General features: G+C 36.3%; 1 protein-coding gene across 5 annotated transcripts in view; it reads right to left on the reverse strand.

Annotated features, from left to right (window-relative positions):
- The window catches only part of TMEM260 (transmembrane protein 260), a 73,133-nt gene that overhangs the window by 5,746 nt on the left and 50,079 nt on the right, over positions 1-17,308 (reverse strand). For 3 of the 5 annotated variants that reach the window (XM_058293379.2, XM_058293377.2, XM_058293381.2), the window contains 4 exons: positions 15,187-15,358; positions 11,673-11,821; positions 2,331-2,510; positions 685-738 (listed from right to left, as the gene is read on the reverse strand). In XM_058293379.2, coding sequence (XP_058149362.1) covers positions 685-738; positions 2,331-2,510; positions 11,673-11,821; positions 15,187-15,358 — 555 coding nt within the window. The remainder of the gene's footprint in view (positions 1-684; positions 739-2,330; positions 2,511-11,672; positions 11,822-15,186; positions 15,359-17,308) is intronic. The other 2 variants (XM_058293380.2, XM_058293378.2) reach the window with 1 other exon arrangement.

Genomic DNA, 17,308 nt, shown 5'->3' on the forward strand with positions numbered 1-17,308 from the left:
ATTTGTTAGGGTTATTTATTTTGATTATTTTTAAATAGTGGCAGGATGTTAAAAAGAGACTTGGTACCACCACTATGACATGTTCTATGAAAGACAGTGTGACCTCTCTTTCTGAACAACAGGAAAGGATGGCATCTATCCCCTTAATATTCCAACCTCTTTTATTATTTCTGTCTGCTCCATTGGACTTTGAGCTCCTTGAGAGCAGGGACTTTGTCATATTCATAGATATAGCTTCACACATATGTGCTTAGCACATACAGTGCTTGGCTTCTGCAAAGTATTAAAGAAATACTTAAATAACTAAGAGGCACATGAAGACAATAGCGACAGGATTGTACTGATCAGTTTCTACTCAATCACACGCACTTTGTTTTAGTTGAGATAGTATAGGTAGGTGTTAAGAGGGTTCGAGAATTACTAGTGGCTATGCATCTTAGCTGACTTCTCTGAGTTCCAATTTGTTCTTCTATAAAAGGTAGGTAAAAACAACTTCTAAGTTGTAAGGCTACAATGAGGTTATTCATGTATATTGATGAATATTATGCCTCAAGCAAAATTATTGCTTAATACATATAATTTTTATTATCACCAATCAGCCCTACTTGCAAAAGGAGGAGTGACGAAAAGTACTCTCTGCAATACTGAAAATAGGTTAAAAACACAAAAATGTCATTTAATCACCTTGCTTGCCACATTTCTTCATTGGCCACAGATTCCCAAGAAGATGCATCAAACCTGTAGTTATAAGAAATCTGCAATTATTTTCTGTCAGCTACATTTATTGTTATGGACATACAAACCCTGTTTATGATCTTACAAGGTGGAAAAAAAAATAGGCTGGATCTTGAAGTACTAATAGGGACCAAAATAATAAAATATATTGTTTTAGAAAAGTTCAATCATCTTGGGAATTGTAGGTTTTGGCAAATGGATTCTTAATCTGCATAGTGAGACTCACTGCATCAAGAGAACAAACAAAGGATTAATGGGAATAGGCTGGAGGCATGTGAAGAACCAGCTGTTTCTAAGAACCCCTAGAAGGATAAGAGGGCAGAGGTGAGGCCTGCTTCACCCTCTGGGCACAGTTAAGAGCCAAAGAGCTGGGAACCAAGGAGCTAGGCCTAAAGAGAGGACTCTGCTTCGGTAAGTCATTGCTGAAGCTGTGATGCTCTAGAAAGAACACTGGCCAAATCATGTGCTGAATTTTCTTTCTCTTAATTACACTCTCTTGTTATGTATCTACTATAACAGAGTGGAAATAATGAGTGATGGTGTGTACTTGTACAGGCTTCAGAAGTTTGAAGAATATGTTATTTTCTAACTTTTCCTCATGATGATCACTGAGTGCTTTGATTTAGACCTAATTATCCATCTCTGGATGTTATACAACAATGTGGTTTGTTTGTTCATATTGATTTGAAACAATTTTTGTAGCATTTTTTCATATGATCTTGTCTGCTCTTGAGCTGTAAGCAATAGTTTATATAATCTTTAAGTAATTCATAATTTTAAAAATAGGCAATGGAGGCACACACTGTTCTTTAAATGGTGACTCATTTTTCATGAGGGAGAGAGAAAATTTTATGTAGAAATGCCTAAAGGAAAGCAGAAAAATCCCAAAGCAACAATCATGGGCTGATGCCAAAGAACTATAAAGAAAAAGTTACTCAAACCATGGCTGCTCTTATAGAGAAGCTATCCACATTCTTGAAGAAAGGAAAATATGGCAAGTTTATGCATATGAAAACTATCATGGGCAAATGAATGCCTTTGAAAACCCAACTGCAATTAGTGAATCTCTTCTACTTTTATGGTAATGAGATATAAGCTGGTGGCCAATGTAGCATTCAAAGAGCTGGAGGTAGAAGCAGCCATGGCATCTAACTCTTGTGGTTTCCACTCAACCACAGACTCCTTTCCCTTTCATCTCCCTATTATTCTTCCCACAGGGGGGCAATCAAGACATGTTCTTTTCTGTATAATTCTTATGACTAGTTCAGTCACAGCCAACAGCTGTGTGAGTTACTTTCTGAGGTCACCAGGGACTACCAGTGCTGGGCCTCATGAAAGAAAAGCAGTTACATCTAGAATAGTGGCTAGTTTGTACATCCTGGTGAAAGCTGACAAAACCCTTAAGAGATTTACCAGCCGGGAACAACCAGAATACTTCAAAATGACTTACCGACAAGTAGACCCTATAGTTCCTGCAACAACTGATTAAGTTTATAATAACATTAACAAATACAAAATAAGATGAAAAAGCATCTCAAAATTTAAGGACACAAAATTACTATACTCTAATTTAAAAATGTAACTACTGTTCATACCTTCCATATTCTTCAGTCCAGTTATAGATATTTCTCGTAAGTTTAATCCATTCCTCAGGGTTGAATACAATCTCTGAAGGAACTAATTTGTCACAAGAGCCCCATGGCCAAAGTGAATAGTTCTTTTTCCAAGTTGGGTCACCTTCATGAATTCCTATGCAAACAAATGTTTCTTTTCTACTGAAAACAGAAAAATACATGATATATATATATATATATATATATATTTTTTAAAGATTTATTTATTTCTCTCCCCTCCCCCACCCTCACCCCAGTTGTTTGTTCTGTGTCTATTTGCTGCGTCTTCTTTGTCCGCTTCTGTTGTTGTCAGCGGCACGGGAATCTGTGTTTCTTTTTATTGTGTCATCTTGTTGTGTCAGTTCTCCGTGTGTGCAGCACCATTCCTGGGCAGGCTGCACTTTCTTTCACGCTGGGCCGCTCTCCTTATGGAGCGCACTCCTTGCGCGTGGGGCTCTCCTATGCAAGGGACACCCCTGCGTGGCAGGCACTCCTTGCGCGCATCAACACTGCGCATGGGCCAGCTCCACACGGGTCAAGGAGGCCCCGGGTGTGAACCGTGGACCTCCCATGTGGAGGATGGACGCCGTAACCACTGGGCCAAGTCTGCCGTCCTACATGATCTATTTTAAACTTAAAGTGCTAAGTGTTAAATAAACACGATGGGCCATGATAGGTCATTTTTAACTCCTTAAACCTTGGTTACCCATAAACCATTTGTAAACATTTTTGTTTTCAAAATCTTTCCCAAATAGATTATTTCAAATTTATCTTAGTGTAAAAAAAGCTGCTTCTGGGGAGTTAGGGGAAGATAACAGAGATGATAAAACTTAGTTGACCCTAATATTATAAGAATTCACTTGGGGACAAGCATTCTTATAAGGAAAACCCCTGTAATGAAAAAGTTACTCAAATCATGGCTCTTCTTATGGAGATGTTATCTGCCACTCATGAAGAAAAGAAATATATGTACTCTGACACATTTTTAAAAATTTACAGGTGAATATGTCTTCCTTTTTTTCCCTACTTAGAACTTTATTTTTGTATCTCTTTCATTAGTACTGTGTTATACTTATTATTTGCATTTGTAAATCTGACTAGCCCAGAAGCATCCTGAGGATAGGCTCTCTATCCCTGAATTAACTCTGAATCCCACACAGCATGATGTATACCAAGCACACAATAAGTATTTGCTGAATAAAATTAATTAATTTGAATAACCATTAGGAGATTCAAATATTGTACTAGAAATGGTTTAAACAAGCTTGGTTCAATAAAATTTATAATGGAATTTGTGGTTTATGCCTCAATAGCTACTATTAAGTAGAAAAAAAGGAAAAAGAAACCTATTAGCCTATTAGGAAAAGTCAGTTTTCTGGTGTAGATTATTTTTCTTTCTTTTTTTTTTTTGAAGATTTATTTCATTTATTTCTCCCCCCACTCCCTGTGAACCTGTTGTCAGCTCTCTGTATCCATTTGCTGTGTGTTCTTCTGTGTCTGCTTGTATTCTCATTAGGCAGCTCTGAGAACTGATCCTGGGACCTTCTGGAATGGGAGACAGGCGATTACTCTCTTGTGCCACCTCAACTCCCTGTTCTGCTATGTCTTCTTATTTTCTCTCCTCTGTGTCTCTTGTTACATCATCTTGCTGTACCAGCTCTCCTTGTCATCCGGCACTCCTGCATGGTGTGGCTTTCCTGTGCTGGGCAGCATTCCCGCAAGACCAGCACTCCACGTGTCCAGCTTGCCCTCACCAGGAGGCCCTAGGCACCAAACCCTGGATCTCCTATATGGTAGATGGGAGCCCAGTTGGTTGAGTTACATCCATTCCCCTAGATTGTTTTTCTTTACCATTTATTATCTCTATGATTTTAGGAAAATTACTTAAGTATCTGTGTCTATCTCCCCACCTGTGAGATGGGTATGATAACTAACTTCTAGAGCTGTTAGGATTAAATGAGATATCTAAAACATAAAGCACAGTTGGAAAACATAATAGGATTCCTATTGTGGGCAAAATGGTGTAAGCATACTCTACCCTGTCCTTCCCACTGAATACAACTATAATTCCCACTTGGAATGCATGGAGCAGTCATCTGATGACTCTGAAAAGTAAATGGAAGAAAATTGGGGAAGGAGACCAGTATTTCAGGTTCCATCAAATCAGTAGTGAGTATATCATCCCCCACCCTCCTCCAATATCATCTGGCCTTGGACTCAAAGGCAGCCTGAAACCCAGAAGTGTGTTCCAGGTGAAGAAAGAAAAAGCCCCAAGAAAAGTCCCTTCTTTCTAGCCCAAGGAGTGGGAAAGAGGACTCCTAAAGGTCAGAAAGAGTAGAGGAACCCCCCTGGACTTTCCCATCTCTTTTTCCTCAGCCACTAAGGAATACTGTGGCAGCAGTGGAGGCAGCAGTACAGGGATGCCAGTGGCATTTGGGTAGGTGCCTAAAACTCTAAGGGGAGAAGCAATGGTTCCAAGAGAATTGGAAAAATCACCATTACTTTCTGTCTCTCTCTGTCCTTCAGTTCCTTGACAATAGATGCAGACAAAGTCATGGGAATTGTGTCATAACGGGGAAATCAAAACTCAAGTCTCTAACTAGACAGTTAGGAAGGAAAATATTGGGGCACTCACAGAAGGGAGGGAGATCAAGAGAGCAATCCCATAAAGTTATGAACTCCTGGCTTATTTCTGAGCTATATAGGGTCTGACCCTATACAGGCCTTGAGAAATGAGATACAGTATAGACGTGCCATACACGTGGGATTGATCCAAATAGCAATGCAAAGCCTTTGAAAACTGAACTGAGATTGGGATCACAACTCACAGAAGGCTGGTTAGAACTTGTAGTCTGAGATAAATCTGGTCTCTGGCCTGCTAAACAAAAAGTTGGCATTCTCCTTAGGATATAAACAAGGTCCAGAATATTAAAAATGTTGAAGACACAATAAAAGTTATTCATCATGTGAAGCGCTAATACAATTTCAACTCATAAAGGAAAAGATAATCAAGAGATGTCAATCCCAAGATGACACAGATGTAAGAATTGTCACACAAAGACTTTAAAACTGCCAGTATAACCATGCACCCAGAAGTAAGGATGCAAACTCTTGAAATGAAATCTCAGCAAAGAAATAGAAGCTATAAAGAAGAACTAATGGAGACTTTAGAACCGAAAAATATAACAACCAAAATAAAAAATGCACTGGATGGGCTCAATAGAAGATTGGAGAGAAAGAATGTCAGTGAACTTGAAGATAAATCAATAGAAATTATCCAATTTTAACAAAGAGAGGAAAAAGATTGGGAAAAATGTACAGAGTCTCAGACAACTGTAGGACAATACCCAAAGTTCTAACATTCATACATCAGAGTCAAGGAAGAGAAGAGAAAGAATATGGAGCAGAAAATATATTTGAAGAAATAATGTCTGAAAAGCTTCTAAATTTTATGAAAACTACAAGTGTACAAATTCAAGAAACTCAGCAAACTCCAAATAGGATAAATTTAGAGACATGCCCAGATATATGATAATCACATTGCCAAAAACTAAGGACAACAAACAAATTTTGAGCAGCCAGAGAAAACAACACATTTCATGCAATGGAACAATGAATTAAATGACTGTAGATTTCTCATTGGAAACCTTTTAGCTCAAAAAGACACAGAACAACATTTTTAAGGTACAGGGGAAAAAAAAGAATTGTCAACAGAGAATTCTATATCCAGAAATATTCTTCAAAAATGAAGGTTGAATAAAGATGAAGAAAAACTAAAATATATTGCCAACAGTTCTGCACTAAAAGAAATGCTAAAGGAATATCTTCAGATGGAAGGGAAATGGTACATGATGGAAATTTAGAATACCAAGATTGAAGGAAGAGCAATAGATCTGGTAAATGTCTGGATAAATATTATAGATTGTTCTTTTTCCTCTTAATTTCTTTAAGTCAGTTGAAAGCAAATATTATAACACTTTATGATATATAAGGCAACTACAGTAAAAAGTGGAGAGGATAAAGGGGCTTAGTGGTAAAGTTTCTAAATTCTATTTGAAGTGGTAAAATATTAATCCTAAATAGAACATGAACATAGACCATGCAAAGTATGTAGACTGTAATTCCAAGAGCAATAACTAAAAAAATTATAAAAAGGTATAGTAAAGCTTCGTAATACTGAAAACACCCATAATTATAGTCGAAGACTACACTACTCCTCTCTCAGTAATCAATAGAACAAGTAAGTAGACAGAAAACCAGCAAGGATATACAAGAACTAAACAACACCCTCAACCAAGTGGATCTAATCGGTATTTATACCACTCTATCCAAGAACAACAGGATAAACCTCCGTTTTATGAGTACATGGAACAATCACTAAGATAGTTCACATTCTGGGTCATAAAACCAACCTAAACAAATTGAAAAGAATTGAAATTATAAAAAGTGTGCTCTCTGACTATAATGGAATAAAACTAGAAATCAATAATTCTGCAATAACTGGAAAATCTTGAAATACTTGAAAATTAACACACTTTTAAATAATCCTGTAGGCCAACAAGGAAGTCTAGAGAAATAAAAATATTTTGAACTTACTGAAATACAGCATACAATGTTTTAAAATGTAGCTAAAAAGTACTTAAAGAGAAATGCATAGCACTTAAAAGTTCACATTAGAATAGAAGAAAATTTCTCAAATCAACAATCTAACCTTCCATCTTAAGAAACTAGGAAAAGAAGAGCAAAATAAATCCAAAGCAAGCAGAAGGAAGAAAATAATAAAGATATGAACTGGAAATGATGAAATTTAAAACAGAAAAATAGAGAAAATAAATAAAATAAATAAAAAATAAATAAATAAAATTCTTGAATGAGATTAATAAAATGTATAAACCTCTAGCTAGACTGACAGAAAAAAATAGACACAAAAATTACAATTTTAGACATGAAAGAGGGGATAACACTAGACACACCACAGACAATAAAATAAGATAATGCTATGAACAAGCCTATGCACATAAATTAAAAAATGTAATTGAAATGGACCAATTCCTTGAAATTGACTACCAAAACTTACCCAAGAATAAAGATAAAACCTGTATTCCTGTATTGATTAAGGGAATTGAATATTTAGTTAAAAATCTTAAAAAATATCTAGGCCCAGATGATTTTACTGTTGACTTCTATCAACAGTTAAAGAAAAAATGACAATCCTACACAATCTTTTACAGAAAACAGAGGAGAAAACACTTACACCCTATTTTATTTTTTTATTTTTAAAATTTTTTTATTTAATTCATTTTTTAAAAAAATATTACATTAAAAAACATGAGGTCCCATTCAACCCCACCACCCCTACAATAAAGCAAGAAAAAGAAATAAAAAACATGCATAACAGAAAGGAATAAAAACTATCCATTTTTTATAGATGATATGTTTGTATATGTAAACAATTCCAAGAATGTCCAAAAATCTCCTATAATTAATAAGTGAGTTCAGCAAGGTTGTAGGATATAAGGATTACACTACAAAATCTATTGCATTTCTATATAACAGCAACAAACATTTGGAAACTGAAATTAAAAATATTATTACAAGGAGCAGATGTGGCTCAAGCAGTTGAGTACCCACTTCCCATATGGGAGATACTGGGTTCAGTTCCCGGTACTTCCTAAAGAAGACAGACAGACAACGAGCAGACAACAAGCAGACATCAAGCAAATACACTGAGCAAGACAATGAGCAAAGAATGAGTAGACAGTGAATAAAAACAAATGAACAGGGAGCGGATGTGGCTCAAGCAGCTGAGTGCCCACCTCCTACCTGGGAGGTCCCAGGTTTGGTTCCTGGTGCTTCCTAAAGAAAAAAACAGACAGTAAGCAGACAATGAGCAAAAAAATATAAGCAGACAATAAGCAAAAACAATGAGTACAAACAATGAGCAAAAACAACAAGTAAACAGTCAAGGGAGCCATCTCGGTGGGGAAAATATTATTACAATAGCTTTCCAAATTAAATATTTAGATATTTTTAAAAAACCATGTAGAGTCTGTATGCTTAAAATACCAAACTGCTGCTGAAAGTAATCAAAGGAATCTAAGTAAATTGAGAGGCATACCATAATCATGGATTAGAAGAATTCAATAAAATTAAGATGTCACTTCTCCACAAATTCCTCTACAGCTTTAAGCAATCCTGACTATGGTGTTTCTTACACAAATCTATACATGTGTTAAAATCCAAAATGGACCACAAAAGGTCAATTTTGCCGCATGTTAATTTAAAAATAAAATTTTAAAAAATCATAGATGCTCAATAAATATTAGCTTCCTTCTTCAAAAAATACTCATGCAGAGACCTTTCACATGATGCTGATGATCCAGTGCTTTGGGGGGAAAATCTCTATCTAGTGCTTTTAAATCATTCATGTCCTTTGACTTAATAATTTTACTTCTGAGACTGTATCAATACTTCAAAATTCTATCCCCTCCACAAACAACAACTATACACACAAAGGCATTTGTTGTAGCCAATAATTTTCTTATAATTAAAAATCAGATACCATACTACATATTCACTAATAGTTCTATTCACCTATTAAATTTTATATAGGTACCTACTAAAAATATTTACAAACATTTTGCAAAAACATAAAAAAATGGTTATGACATACTGAATGAAAAAAAAAGCAGGACTCATTATGCTTTTAAGTTTGTAAATAACATGCATTTTTGATGCATTGGTTATTTCTGAGTGGTAGGATCATGTGATTTTTTTTTAACTCTTTCTAGTTTATACAATTTCTTACTTTTGTAATGAATAAATTCTTCTTTTAAATTAAAACTGTATTTTAAAAACTGACATCAAAAAGCAAAGTTTACCCTGAGACCTTTGATAATCAAAAATATTAACAAAAATTTACACGCCAGAATGTTCACCCCATGTTATATTGTAATAGGAAAAGTTTAGAAGCAACAAAAATGTCCAAAAATAGAATATTTGTTAAATTATCAAACATCTATATGAAAATATTATATAGCCAAAAATAATGGTTATGAAGACATTTTGTTAATTACATGGGAAATGAAATACTCATGATATAAAGCTAAGTGAAAATAACTGGACAGTACGTGTATATGTTGTGTGTGTATAAATATGTAATTTCTGTTAAAAATGAATGGAAATGGAAATGGACTTGGCCCAGTGGATAGGGCAACCTATCCACATGTCTACCAAATGGGAGGTCCGCGATGCAAACTCCGGGCCTCCTTGACCTGTGTGGAGCTGGCCCATGCACAGTGCTGATGCGCACAAGGAGTGCCGTGCCATGCAGGGGTGTCCCCCACGTAGCGCAGCCCCACGCGCAAGGAGTGCGCCCCATAAGGAGAGCCGCCCAGCGTGAAAGAATGTGCAGCCTGCCTAAGAATGGCACCGCCCACATGGAGTGCTGACACAACAAGATGACACAACAAAAAGAAACACAGATTCCCATGCTGCTGACCACAACAGAAGCAGACAAAGAAGAAAGACGCAGCAGCAAATAGACCACAGAGAACAGACAATGGCGGGGGGGGGGGGGGGGGGGGGCGGAAATAAAGAAATAAATCTTACAAAAAAAAAAGAATGGAACAGAAAAAAGTTTATCAAAATGTTAACAGTGGTTGGCCTTGAAAGATAGATAATACTGTTCTTCTTTACACTTTTCTGTATTGTCAGATTTTCCACAATGAATACTCCTATGTGTATAAGGATAAAGCCCTTCATAATCTGTCTCTTACCCTCCCTCAGACACATGCCCTCTACTGGCCTTCTAAGCCCTGAGCTCCAAACATGCTGAGAACTCTCCACAGTTTCCTCAGTGCTCACCAGGCCCTTTCTATAGCTTTGCATGTGCCTTTCCCCTGACTCAGTCTTCTTCCACCCACCTAAGTTCCTACCTAGCCTTTAAGACAGTAAGAGTCCAATGCTTTGTCTATATGGACACTATCACACTTCCAAAAGATATTATAATTTATCTGTTTCATATTTAAAACACCACCTGAAACCCTCTCTGAAAAAAATGGCAATAGCAGGGATCATGCTTCATTCCTCTTTGGCTAGGATAGTTCTTAGAATATGGTGACACCCAATATTTTTATTAAATAAATGTTTAATGAAACCCCCTGCCCCCAGGAGAATTAATTGCCTTCTCATCCATGCTCTACTTGGTTTATACTGTCAGTTAAATCATTCATTCAGTAAAAACATATTGAGCATTTATTATTCTGATACTTTATAAGGCAAATCCCATCATATTACTGTTGGTTGTGTTCATATCTGTGTCTCTATACAACTAGATTATGGATGACTTGAATTTGGAAATGAGTCTCACTTGTCTTTTTATTGCCAGGCCCTACTACAAACTGGAACAAAGTAGATATCCACTAAAAGCTTGTGGGGTTGAATTAAATAAAATTAAACAACAAAAAAAGACTATTTGGGATTATAATGATTATCAATATTTTATTCTAAAATAGAACAATGAAATATTCTCACAGCACATTTATAACAATTACCTTCATGAGGATCACTTACAAGCCACAGTAAACTTCAGAGTAAAGCTCTGAACACCAAAAGTACCACATTATTACGTTCTTAACAGGGAATAATTTAACTTTGGAATTTACAAAGAATTTCTGAAGTCCCCTTTATAAAAAATAGAAAAATTGAAATTGACCTTTCTTCTTCAAGTTCTGGACAATCCCTGGTATTTCAGAGACAAGAGAAATGTTCAACACTCTACAGTCGAAGAGATATTTATTCTAGACTTTAAGAATAATCTTGTGTTCTCAAGTATAGAATTCACAATTTTCATATTTTATCTCAGCTAGCATAACTGTAGGGGTTTTTCTTATTTATATAAAATGTCTTATCCTTTATAAAAAGCGGTAAGCTATTTTTAAGAGTGATTATTCCTGGAAAACATTGGCTTTACACTTAAAAGCGGGCCATGGTGTTCATCTGGGGGAACTATAATTGCTTGCGATTCACCTGCAAAGATTTCAAGTAGGCAGGCACATCTCCAATTTCTCTGAATTGTACTAAGATCTTATTTGCTGTTTTTGCTAATCTGTCTTTATTTTTTCTCTACCCAGAACAATAACATTGATTTCTGCCTGGCCTCATTTATGCACAGATATTCAATTTAATTACAAAGATAATCTCACTGGTGACAGGGAAATAGGTGTAGAAAATTGGTCTTTTGGATGAGGCACAGCTGCTACATAAACAATTTCAGAAAAGCTTAAGAGTTTAGAAAAGCTATTATATGAAAAGAATGCTTACTGTTTATTTCTTTCAAGAAAATGATAAAGATTAAATGTGACTACTCCACTAGGGAATATTCCTTCTACAGGATTCCACCGGTTCCCAGGAAAGTTGACACCCGGTAAATGCTTTGCCATCTTGGGCAAATACCACTGATAAGTCATCATCTGTCAGAAAAATTAAAAACGAAGTCATATTTTTAATATATTTCTTTAAAAATTCAAGTTTTTCAAGTACAAAGAGAAGATTCTAAAATGGGAACATACATTTTATATATATATATATGTATATAATTTAAAAATACAAGCACAGTCAAGCTTTAGGGCACTGAAAACTTTTCCAATGACTTAAACCTTGGATTTTCTGTCTTAAGGTATAACAATCATCAATAATATCAATACCTGCTTTCATTTTATCTCCATGCACTTGACTGACTACCCAGAATGACCTTCCCCCATCTTTATACCCAGAGAATGTATACTCAACTTTCAGGATCTGCTTAAATATCATTTCTTCTATGCAGCCCTCCTCAGTTTACACAGCCAAAACGTAGGATCCTATGGCACTTTGTACCTCCCTCTAATATACCTCTTGGTCTATTATTCACTAGACTGTGAGCCTACGTGGCGGGACTGTATCTTTTCCCGTGTCCCTTTGCACCTAGCATATTGCCTGGCATAAAATAGTTCTCAAAATATGTTTGCTGAAGTTAAAATTTCTTTGATGGCCAGGCTGGGCAACCTAGACGAAATATAAATATATCATTACTCCATTATTTCTTTCATTCATTCAAAAAATGAGTATTGTTCATCTATGATGAATAAGATTATAATCCCTCCTTTGAGAAACTCAATCATATGATAACCTAAGCCTCGAATTTAAAAGCCCTTTTGGCTAAATTATCTGAATTTATTATAGCCACTCAATTAATTACATGTCCTTACAACTTCCCTTGATTAAAATAAATCATTTATATCAGAAAAAAATCTTTGAAATGACACTTTTTAAAAAAAGATTTATTTTGTATTTATTTTTCTCCCCTCCCCCTCCCCCTCTCCCCTCCCCCCCCTCCACCCACGTTGTCTGCTCTCTGTGTCCATTTGCTGCGTGTGTTCTTCTTTGTCTGCTTCTGCTGTTGTCAGCGGCATGGGAATCTTTGTTTCTTTTTGTTGCGTCATCTTGTGTGTCAGCTCTCCGTGTGTGTGGCGCCGTTCCTGGGCAGGCTGTACTTTCTTTTGCACTGGGCGGCTCTCCTTACAGGGTTCACTCCTTGTGCATGGGGTTCCCCTACACAGGGGATACCCCTGTGTGGCAGGGCACTCCTTGCATGCATCAGCACTGCATGTGGGCCAGCTCCACACGGGTCAAGGAAGCCTGGGGTTTGAACTGTGGACCTCCCATGTGGTAGACGGACACCCTAACCACTGGGCCAAGTCCTCTTCCCTGAAATAACACTTAATTCTATCCTTTTTTTCCCCCTATACTTTTTTATGTACAGATTTCCTATTTTTAAAGAAAAGACTCCTACTTAACCTCTGCAAACCTTAGAGTGTAGAGATCATTATTTGAGCAATTATGCTTATGTTTTGCTCACCTTATATCCCTCATTTAACTAGCAAATGACAAATTAATTTTGGTTTGAGTGTACAATGTAAGTACTCAAAAAATATATACTGAATTAAATTTTATTACTCCCAAGTTTCAGTTCTTGGGGAAATTAACTTTAAGTACTCACTATGTACTATGACTTTAATGTGCTTCATTTAATTCTTTTAATAACCTTAATATATGAAAATAATTGTATCAGATACCTTTGATTGCTGACTCAACAGCTAATACCTCTTTTTTCACAAATGCATTCTTGATTTTGATCAGGTAGTTCAGAGCAGCATGTGCTCAGGTATAGTCATTCTTTTTGCTAGTGAGTGATTTTAAGTGGGCATGTGACCAAATAATTGTCACTGGGGACTGAGTGGAGATCTGCTAGGCCCTTCTGGGGTATACATTCCTCCCAATAAAGAGAGTGAGTACAAGAGTAAGCAAAGTAGCCCAGAAGAAGCACCTTGCTTCCTGCCTAAAGGTGGTTATTTTAAGATGGGATGTTTGGAACTGGGCATCCATCTTTTGACTCTGAGGGAAAAGTCACGAGAGCTGCCCACAAGCTGCATCAGAACACTAACATCATTGAATTGCTTATATTATCAATCCTAAAACCTATCTCCAGACTACTCATTATGTGAGATAAAAACTCCATAGTGCAAGCTACTTTTAGTCAGGTATTCTGAGGGAAAAGTCACGAGAGCTGCCCACAAGCTGCCCCAGAACACTAACATCATTGAATTGCTTATATTATCAATCCTAAAACCTATCTCCAGACTACTCGTTATGTGAGATAAAAACTCCATAGTGCAAGCTACTTTTAGTCAGGTATTCTGTTTCTTGCTTTCAAAAGCATCCTAACTTATATAATGATCATTTCCATTTCACAAATAAGGTAACAGAAGCTTTGAGAGAAAAAGTCATTAATCCCATGACGTGAAATATCCAGGAAAGGACAGAATGGGGATTTATGTCTAATTAACCTTGAAATCCATGCTTCTCAACTATAGTAACTGCCAGCCCAACAATATTTAAAATATTAGTTTAATATCATATTATCCACAAATAACCTTGCTTTTGTCAGAAGCTATAATGAAGCTCAGATTACTCCATGTACATGGTATCAAGGCAAACTGCTTATAAAAATACATATAATTTGCAAATTTTCCCAAATTTGGAAATAAGTTTGTGTAGTTTTCTAAAAAATTACTAATTAGTCATTAATTCAATAAAATTTACTAAATAAGTATTTTGCCTAATAAGTTACTCAAACTAATCATATTCTTTCAATATTAAGAAATTTCTTTTTTCCTAATTATTGCTCTAAAAACACTAGTGATAGATTTGTTCCCTTTTGAGTACCCATGGCTTAAATAATAAATTTTATAGTTTAAACATATTTCTTCAGTTCCAGAAAGTTATTTTTAATAGCTCTCAAAATTTTCACAAACATATTTCTGTCACAGGATCAACCTCCAAACCCAAACTTTGTATGAACATTTCATAGCAGAATTGTGGTTTATAATGTCTATTTTGAATGAAATATTTACATATCCACAGGATGATTTATTTTAGATTCAACCTAATTTACTTTAATCCCTAGGCCAGTCAGTGGTATTAATTAGAATGGTTGAATTGGCTGAATGTGAAAGAACAATTTAAAAATAAACTTACATTGAACATTTTTACAGTTTGTCACATGAAGTAGGGACCTAGGATATTATTTGAATCCAGCATGAAATGCATTAATTCTTAAAACATACAATTTAAATGAGAAAGAAGCAACTCATATGACATGCTATTAGTTAAGTAAAAGAATGTGATACATATTCTACCTAAGAATGATCATGAAACTATACTCATCTACTGTTAAAAAACATGCTTTAAAAGTATTATCATTACCATATTCCAAGTATATTTTTTATATACTTACTTCTTGATCCACTAATGAAATATCTGGTCTTAACCCTTCACAGTAGTGCATGTAACGGAGAGAATTCCCTGGCAAATCTCCTCTGAGTAAGATAATTGCATCATGAGGCATGGAGGCTAGAATGTTCTTTGCAAATTTATCAATCACATAGTTGGTCCTTTGGTCACAAATGCTAAATAAAATGGTCAAAATATATTAAAATAAGAACATTAAAACATTACTACAGTTATAATGACTAGGCTTACTTTCTGCTCCATTCCTCTTCTTTCTCAACAGCTGCGCTACTATTTCAAAGTATTCTAATTTACATCCTCTCAGATGACGAACATATTTGAAAAGAGAATACTACCATCTGAAAAAAGAGGAGAAGGAACTAATTGCGCAATTGAAAAAATGAGTCAAATGCTTAATTTCTGGGATCATTTACTGTTCAAGAATAAGTCCTTTTTTTTTTGGTCCCCCTGAAAGCATATCCAAGTTCAATTTTAAAAAGTTAGGTTCCCCATTCCACTGGAATTTAAGGTAATTTTATGTTAATTCCATTTACTCCACAGGAATTTTCAGAAATGCAAAAGGAAATCTGCCAATTTCTGATATAAATTTAATATTTGTTTGATCCTCCTATACCCAGAGGTATACCACTCCCCTGACCTCCTCTGTTCTTTTCTCCCTTCTATATCAAGAAATCACTAGGGGAGGACTTCAAATAAGATGGTGGATTAGAGAGACACAAGACTCACTTCTCTCCCAGAAAAATAGCTAGAGGACAGGCAGAAATGACCTGGGGAAAAATGTTCTATGGTTTGGGACACCAGGGGAAGGATGGACACCACCCAGGAGAGGGGCACAGGAAAAGAAATTTAATGGGAAGACTGTGAGTAAAAGTTGCAACTGTAGCTGCTGGTGCCCTTCCCCCCATCCTTGGACCAGACAGCTTTGAATTCTCTGGCCACTGGCCAGTGGCTACAGATGGAGGGAGCCAAAGGGATCCGCCTCCCCAGGAAAGCAGGGAGAGAGGGACACAGCCTAAGACTGATTGGGCTTTTGCCAACAAATTTGGTCTGCTGTGTCCCATAAGACCTTCCAGGCCAGGAGGGCTGCATCATTGTTCACCCTGGGAGCCAGCAAGGTACTAAGATCTGACACTCTCAAATACCCTTCCTACTGACCAGGACTTGTTGAGGATGCAGAGGGGAGTGGAATTATTTCCTACCCAAGAAAAGGGAAGAGGCTGTCTGTAAAGTTTGGGAAACAGCCTCAGAGGAAAGTTTGATTTGTGAGGTTCTGAATAACCTTGAGGCAGGATCCTCTGTCACACTGTTGTGGTCAGTGTAGCTACAAAAACACTTTGACCAGGGTTTGAACAGAGAGCTGCCAAAGAGCACTATCTTCTGGCAGACGAAGGAAATACATGTGAGGAAATGAGAAGTAAACAAGAGAGGCTTTTTCTGGCCTTTACAGCCTCCTTCCCCATGGCCCTTGGAAGTGGGTCTGCAGCCCATTACTGGGTCCATGGCCTGGATTTGAGCAACTAACAGGGACAATCCTAAAGACCTAGAACAGGCTGAACCAAGAATCAAAGAATGGCAATAACACACAGCTTCCCACCACTAAATTCCTATGCAACAGAGAGAAATTAAGCCTCAGAGTAAACTCACCATCATAATCAAATGCCTAATTATCCACAAAAAATTACAAGCCACACTAAAAAATGGAATAAATTGCCCAAGCAAAAAAATTTATCAAAGTCCCAGATGAGACACAGGATTTGAGACAGTTAATCAACAAGGTTGATACAAATCTCCTAAATCAAATCAATGAGTTGAAAGACAATATAGCTAAAGAGATAAAGGATATCAAAAAGACACTGAGTGAGGACAAAGAAGAATTTGAAAACCTGAATAGAAAAATAACAGAGCTTATGGGAATGAAAGATACAATATGTGAGATCAAAAACACTTTGGAGATATACAACAGCAGACTTGAAATGATGGAAGAAAGAATAAGTGACACAGAAGACAGAACAGCTGAAATTGAAGAGAAGAAAAGAATGGAAAAAATTGAGCAGAGGCTCAGGGAGTTGAATGATAACACATACATGTCATGGGAATTCCAGGACAAG

Source organism: Dasypus novemcinctus, chromosome 3 (assembly GCF_030445035.2).
Source record: "Dasypus novemcinctus isolate mDasNov1 chromosome 3, mDasNov1.1.hap2, whole genome shotgun sequence".
NCBI lineage: Eukaryota > Metazoa > Chordata > Mammalia > Cingulata > Dasypodidae > Dasypus > Dasypus novemcinctus.